The sequence below is a fragment of the Mastomys coucha genome, unplaced genomic scaffold (assembly GCF_008632895.1).
Source record: "Mastomys coucha isolate ucsf_1 unplaced genomic scaffold, UCSF_Mcou_1 pScaffold6, whole genome shotgun sequence".
In the NCBI taxonomy this organism is placed as follows: domain Eukaryota; kingdom Metazoa; phylum Chordata; class Mammalia; order Rodentia; family Muridae; genus Mastomys; species Mastomys coucha.
In genome coordinates, this window is record NW_022196912.1 from 118461707 (window position 1) to 118469411 (window position 7705).

At 42.8% G+C, this 7705-nt stretch overlaps 1 protein-coding gene across 2 annotated transcripts in view; it reads right to left on the bottom strand.

Moving 5' to 3' along the window:
* The window catches only part of Dicer1 (dicer 1, ribonuclease III), a 67036-nt gene that overhangs the window by 21617 nt on the left and 37714 nt on the right, over positions 1 to 7705 (bottom strand). For both annotated transcript variants that reach the window (XM_031357649.1, XM_031357648.1), the window contains 6 exons: positions 7432 to 7564; positions 5777 to 6019; positions 5049 to 5203; positions 3527 to 3659; positions 2532 to 2607; positions 1554 to 1693 (listed from right to left, as the gene is read on the bottom strand). In XM_031357649.1, the coding sequence (XP_031213509.1) occupies positions 1554 to 1693; positions 2532 to 2607; positions 3527 to 3659; positions 5049 to 5203; positions 5777 to 6019; positions 7432 to 7564 (880 nt within the window). The remainder of the gene's footprint in view (positions 1 to 1553; positions 1694 to 2531; positions 2608 to 3526; positions 3660 to 5048; positions 5204 to 5776; positions 6020 to 7431; positions 7565 to 7705) is intronic.

A 7705-nucleotide genomic window follows, 5' to 3' on the forward strand; every position in this document is an offset into this window, starting at 1 on the left:
AAAAGCACTTTTATTCCATGGGTTTTCAAACTATTTACTCAGCACAGAGTATCAGGAAATAAAGGTAGAACTGTTTTTAATATTGGGTATAACCCCATCACTCCAGATAACATTCCAATATGCTGTATTATTCCTAAAACTATTTTATTTTTTAAAAATCTTTTTCACTGTACAAATCACATTGTCTTGGCACCAATGAAAAGAAAAATTTGTATTTCTCAGTACAAATGGAATCATATAACATAGACTTAGCTGAGGTAAATGTGCGAGAGGGGAAGGAGAGGAGAGGCCAGGGAAAGGGAGGAAGGGACGGAAAGACAAGCAATCAGTTTTGCCTCAGTTACTACAACAGGACTACCTTTTGCAAATCAGTTTCAGTTTTAATACTTATGACCTCTATTGGACAGAGAGAAAATTGTGTGTGTGTGTGTGTGTGTGTGTGTGTGTGTGTGTGTGTGTTTGTATGTGTGTGATGGCACTGTGGTAACTAGAGCACAGCCTGCCAGAGCCAGTGTGCTCCTACTATGTGGGTCTCGGGGACTGAAGTCCAGCAATCAGGCCTGCTGAATCAGCTCTCTAGCTCTAATGTAATTCTTAACAGTTCTCATTATGAGAGTGAGTCAGCACTGTGACCATTACTTCAGATTCTCTGAGTTTTCAACTTTCTCAGACTCATAGGTTGGGGTCTGCACTGGTAGTTCGCAGTTACACTGCTATCCACTGGCTGAGAGGCAGTACTGAAGACAGGATAGGTGGGTCAAGGAGGCAGTGAGGCAGAGCACATATCTCAGGAGACATCCCAATGGATTTATTAGAGCTCAGGTGGGTATGAGGGTGAAAGCTTTACACAAAAGTGGGAAAGACTTGAGATTAGGAAAAAAGCAGGATTTTTAAATTTTGAAAAATGCTTAGCTGAGGTACAGATATGTAAAGTAAAAACTACAAAAACAAAATAATCACGTATTTAAGTGAAGAAAAAACCTAAAGAAAGCTTACTTCTGTCTGGGTACCTTATAAGTTAAAAATATCAGTGTTTTAAAGATCAACTTCTGTCAAGCCTGAGGTGCGGATAGCTGAGCCCTTCTGGGGCATCAGAAGTCTGGCAGATGCTGCTCTGCAGTGAGCTCTGCCTACTCCCAGCACAGCCTTCTCCACCTCCTGACAGAGCAGCCTTTCCATTCCCTGCTCACTGTGTGGGGCAGGCTCTGAACAGTAAGGCCCACTAAGGCTCAAGTCACACCACTAAAATAAATAAGTAAAAGAATGCGTCTTTTTAAATGAAGGAAACGCCTTTGATATTTTTGATAATTTGATAAATGCCTCAAGAATCCTTTGAAAAGGCATGACAAAATCGAACAGAACCCAGTAATAATTTTGCTCAAATAAAAAGGTGGCTCTGGAGACACTGGGAGTCAGAGGAACGGGTAAGCCCCACAGTTGGGCCAATTACAAGGATCTGGGGAAACATCTGAGCAGAAGATGTAGGATGGGATACAGCAGGAGGTAAGCTGAGAACAGCTGACTGACGTTCCTCAGTTCTAAGCAATACTAACTGCTTTGGGGTAGCACTGCCGTCGTTTTGTGGACCCTGGTCTCCCGGGAACACTGGTCTCCTCCTCGTCATGTAAGTCCAGCTCTTCTTCATATTTAACAGTCTCTTTCCCAACTGGCATCAAGTGTTCATCCAGTTCACCTACAACGTTGAAAAGAGTTTATGTCAGCAAACAAAAGAGTAAATGATCTAAGACAGCATTATACTGAGGAAGCAACTCAAAGAGTACAGCAATCAAAGCCCTCCTTTGCCTTTAGAAAGGTAAAAGAGATGGCTCAGCAGAGAAGAGCACTGGCTGCTCATGGAGAGGACCCTGGTCCAGTTCCCAGCACCCACTCGGTGACTCATAAGTAATTACAGATCCAGGGGATCGGATACCTTCATCTGTCCTCCAGATATCAGGCATGCATACAGTGCTAATACACAAGTGTAGGCAAACATGCACACACATAAGGTAAATAAACCTTAGAAACAATGTAAAGTAATAGCAGGTGAAACTTTAGGAGCTCTACGTGACACTCATACGTTTAGCATGAACAAGCCTAATTCTAAAATCCAAAATTAAGATATCAACAGGCCAGGCCCACACATCCCTTTTAAACGGAAGCTTTTTTTCACTTTTTAAAGGGTTATCTTCTTTACCAACATAGACTAACCTGAGAGTCTAACACACTAAACACACATGTGGCTGGCTCAGAACCCAATAGTTAGAGCATTCTTATGTATTTAAAAAGGGTCAATAACAGAAGCAAAATGTGGCAGCTGTTTACAGTGAAGCTGTAAAAGTCAGCAGGCCTGCCCAATTCTGTAGGATCTCTGAGGTACAGAAAATGCATATTGAACCTACCGAGGTAGAGTAAAAGCAGCACGCCTAGGCCCTGACAAGCTCCAGAAACCTGCAGAGGCCTCCATGTGCTTCTGACGTACAGTTTTGCCACCTTTTTTCACTGATATATGTTTTCCAAGCATGTTTACATACCAATTTTGTGCAGTTTTTCACAGCAAATGAGAGCTACCACTCTTTCAGCCAACCGCACACTGTCCATTGGTGGACCCTGCAAACAACAATAGAGCATTTCCTAGCTACCGTTTACCAACCCCACGAACAGCCTCGGAACCTCTGCCCTAGTACCGTTGACGCCCAAGCTGCCACAACCAAGTACTTTAGTTTGAAAACACCAACAAGCTTTCAAACCTTCTAGTTGTTTCGTTTTGTTTTAAACTTTGGTAGTGCTGGGATAGAATCCAGGCTATCACACGTACAAGGCAAGGGTTCTAACACAGCTACATCCCATCTTTTAAAACCACATCTAGCCAAAATGAATTTATAACTAAGATGTTACAATTTTAAGTAAGTGTGCATTTTAATAATTTTTTTTTTTTTTTTTTTTTTTTGGTTTTTTGAGACAGGATTTCTCTGAATAGCCCTGGCTGTCCTCGAACTCAGAAATCCACCTGCCTCTGCCTCCCAAGTGCTGGGATTAAAGGTGTGCACCACCATTGCCTGGCAATAAAATTTTAAAGTATTGTTTTCATTAGCCAACAAATATACAACAAAAAAGTAAAGACACTAGAACTAGCTATAATATATATCACTATGGAACACCTTCTCTGTGGACTTCAAATTACTGGTTTTGGGAAATCTGTATTATTGAATTGTAAACAGGGAAAGGGCAGTAGTTACGGAAGGCAGACTCAACCTCCCGCGTCAATGTGCAAAGCCACGGCTAACTGACTTCTCAAAAGATTCAAATTAGTAAGAGACTAAAGAGAACTTGTGGAGGCCATATGGTCAAGTTCCAGCAGTTTAAAGGTTGTAGTCTATAAAAAACCTGACTGTAGAGCTGAATGTGCAACTTACAAATGACTTTTCAGAGTGTCGATTGAAAAACAAATCTATAACTCGCATGTCTCAGAGGAGCTGGACGATGGCATGCATACTTTAATGCAAAGCATGTCTTGTTCTTAACTTACAACAATGGAGGCTCGAAGAGGTGAGTTAATCGGAAGATACAGAGTTGAATAAAATGTACCATCAGGCAATTCCCGGGTTCTACATTTGGGAGCTAGATGTGTAAACGGATCACTTGGCAATCGAGCACAATATCTGTAAAGAAAAGAATCCTGAAGTTGAACCTATAAGTAAAAGGTTGACAGAAACCTCTCAACATTCACAAGGGCTCCTGCTGGGCTGCCATTTGCATGAGGAATGTTCCTTGTTGCTCCAGAACTGGGCACTAGAAATGAATTTGTGTAACTTAGGAAACTATATTATTTAATCTTATTTTAGTGAAACTGAAGCTTGCATTTCAAAGTTCACCCTGCGAGAGTGTATTCCAGTGTTGGTACCTTAAGCACCTTACACTGCCAACAGCCATGGCGCATATAAGGGAGGGAGCTGCACAGCCTAGAGTTGAACCAAGAAGACACCAGAACCAGAAACTCCATCAGTGTATCACAGTATGGTGACAGAGTAGGAAGCAGGCCCAGAAAAAGCAGGTCCAAGGAAGGAGGATACTTAGAGGGCCAGCAAACTGTCAGGGAGACAACTGTGCAGCTAGGGCGTTCCGAAGACAAAAGGGGCCAGCAGACAGGCAGGCTGAGCACACATCACACCTGAGCAGAGTGGATCAGACTTCTCATCACAGGAAGAGGGAAATGCAAGGAAAACATGAAATCTAGAATGACCTAGAGCCACAGTAAAAATAGGGGCAACAGAAACAGGGGGTGAGACAGCAATGCAGATGTGAATGTGTGCATGTGACGTACATATGCTTGGCTCTGCTTATAAAGAGGCCTGGTGGTGGGACAGCTCAGTGGCTGCCCGCTGAAGGTTTAACTCAGCCCACAAGTCCAGTTCCCAACACCATTATCATTCACTCTCCACTAACAGCAAACAGAACCCCACAGAAAACAGTATCCCACAAGTAAAACAGGCACAGAACATATTCCACTTTAAATTTTTGTATTATGTGGTGCTGAATTTTCCATTAGCAATTAACTATGATTATTAGAGTTAATCTGGACTTGGGCACAATTAATTTTCTTTCCTGAGCTGATAACATTACAAACTTTACAGGCCTAGTTTATATATCAGGATAAATCTCACTTAAGGGAAAGACAAAGGAGCAAATGTTTCATAAAAAACAGTCTTTGTAGTCAAAGCATGCAGAGCAGGATCAGAGGTCACATCGGGCTGTCTCATCGTTCTATCTTTGACCTTTCCTTGATCTCAGTGACCTTGTTTTGCAACCCCTGAAAACTGTAGGCCTATCCCTTGAAGCCTGCCTCTCAACTTGAGTTTCCACAAGATTTTTCTCATGATTAAACCCAGCTTATACATTTTTGGCTACTATATCCTGAAGTGATACTGTGTTCAAGCTATCTCTCTGTGGTTATTGTCCATCCCTTCTTGGAAGTGGCCCTTGTCACTGGGAACAGTCTGTTCACCTGTGGAGTCAGACTTCAGCCTGCCACACTGACAAGCCTCCCTCACCTGTTGATGTGTCCAATGGCAGTATTGATTGTGACTCGAGGACCCCCATCATCAGGCCTCAACACATAGGGCGGGAAAACATCATCATCATCTACAACAGCATGGACATCAGCCTCGGCACCATCTGCTGACTTTGAACACTTGTTTCTTAAGATCTGAGCATTCACAGACAGGACACAGGGTGAGAACAAGAATCTCCTTTGCCAGATGTCAATTTTCTGCCTCTGTATCTACCCAGGCATGGCAGCACATGCCTATAACCCCAGTACTCAGGAGGCTGAAGCACAATGACCATGGGTTTTAGACCAGCCTGGGCTACACGATATCATAGTCTCAAAATAAAAACAAACTTACTGACTGATGTTTGATGTATGTTGTGTGGCATAACCATCTCTCCATAGAATCCTCCCAGCTCCCACCATATGGAACACACTGAACAAGAATTACCTGACACTGTGCACACAGAGGGTGCTATAGGTCTCTCGTCACTCTCCTGCCACAACTCATCACTGGCCACTATGCTATCCACGCGTACAGTGCTCTTCATAGACACCCTTCCCAAAGAGCCTCCAGGAAATTTCCCTCTATGATTTTACTTTATAAAATACCCCCAGCTCTCTGTGATCACTCTGTTTCCTTACATGTTCATACCACCGACAGTGCACTCTGAAGATCAAACTCTCCATGCACACAAATAAAAGGAAGATGTATTAACTCTCTGATCTCACCTTTTCTATAGCTTTGTAGGTTTTGAGGTCTTCTTCAAAGCTCTTTATTTTATCTGTATCTGCTAACATTACGTAGTTAGAGATCGGCGCTCGTGCCCGTCCTTTAGACTGAACATACGATCTATACTCTGTGGGCAAATCAAAACGAACCACCAAATTGCACTTGGGAATATCCACGCCCTCTTCTACAACACTTGTTGCAATGAGCAGGTTGGTCTCATGAGCTCGAAATTTCCTAAGTACCTGAAAAAAAATTCACCAAGAGAAGCAATTCTAAGAAATTTCCTAAAGAAAACACTACAAAATCATTAACAATGGTCATTTATGACCTATTTCCTAGGCACACTACATCCCTAAGGTCAGCCTAGGGAAGATAAGAGTGTTACAGAACTGGCAAGGGAGGTCACATGCCCACAGCATTGATTTAATGATGGGAGTTTTCACTGAATGCCTTCAGCCTGGCTTCTCTTTGCTGACCACAAATGCATCTATGCATGTGGCACAGCAAGCCCCTCCTGGGGACCTGTGCTACTGTGGTCTGCCACAGTGGCAACCACTGTCCCTGAGAACATGCTGTGCAAGCCTTAGCCAAGAGGCCAAAGTTCCATCACTAAACTCTCCACAAAGGACAAGAGTTTTCACACAAAGTTTAAAATCACACTGTCTCCTGTGATGGTTAATCCTGATTGGTCAACTGAGGAGATTTTGATCAGATCACCCAGGTACAAACCTTAGGACCTTTTTGTACAAATGTTTCTTAAGAAGTTTAGGTGAGGTAGGAAGAGCCACCTGAAATGCAGGACCTATCCTTGTGTTGGAGTGCAGGTTGAAACCAAAAGGAGACTGCAAGCTAAGCACAGGGATTCAGCTCTGCATTCTGACTACAAATGCAATATGGCTGCCTGCCTCACACTGCTGTCATCAGATCCTCCCTGCCACAACAGAGTAGACCCTCAAATCAAGAAGCAAAACAAACCATCCCTTCCTTAAGTTGTTTCTGTGGGGATTTTGTCATAGTTACAAGAAGTAACTAGTCTATTCCCACAAGGCTAAGTTAAATAGCATATGCTGTTCTTTGGATGGAGATGTCAGACTGGCTCTTGAACTTCCCAGACCTGGAATCCTCTCAAAATGGTAAAACGAAATGCCTTTAACAGAAATCACTCTGCTAATTTTAAGTTAATAAAGGATCCTGTCTGCCAGCCAGAACACTTAGATGTCAGTCTCTTTATAATGCTGTTTCCTAGATAAAATTTTTAAGAGCATGAACAATTTTAAGCTACATTTACAAAGAACAGTAGTTTTATATATATCACAAAGGCAGGCCTTTAAAATCGTAAAAGGCACCCTGAAAACTCTAGCTTGTTGCTCGGCAGGCCTGTGGAGGCCACAGTAGTTACTGCCTCCAGGTTCCCTCTCCTATGAGGTGTAGATATCCCATAGTAATTCCATAAAGGAAAATGAGCTGTTTATTGACAATAAGACTAGTTTACCAGAAGCTACTCTGGTTCTGAGTGCATCAGCAACCCTTAGTCATGAGAACAGCAAATATCTTTATAAGCAAGTAATCTATTATTAAAAAGCAAGGAGAGAGGAAAAGGGAGGAGGAGGAAGGGAAGTTAACTGCTGGGGACTAGGAAGAAAGTCACTGTTACCTCCTCCTGCTTTCTGAACTCCGCCTCCATCTGTCTACTGCGGGGCTGGTTCTTCCCAATGCCGTGGCCAGTTATGAAGTTGCTGCTGATGTAAGCCAGCTCTGGATCCTGTTTGCCAGCCTCTTTTATCAATCTAAGGATGTAAGACACACAAGGAGTTACACACTTCCATGGGAAACATACTTTAACTTCTGGGTTCTCTTATTCTTTCATTTTTCTACTCTGTGTGTGTGTGTGTGTGTGTGTGTGTGTGTGTGTGTGTGTGTGTGTGTGT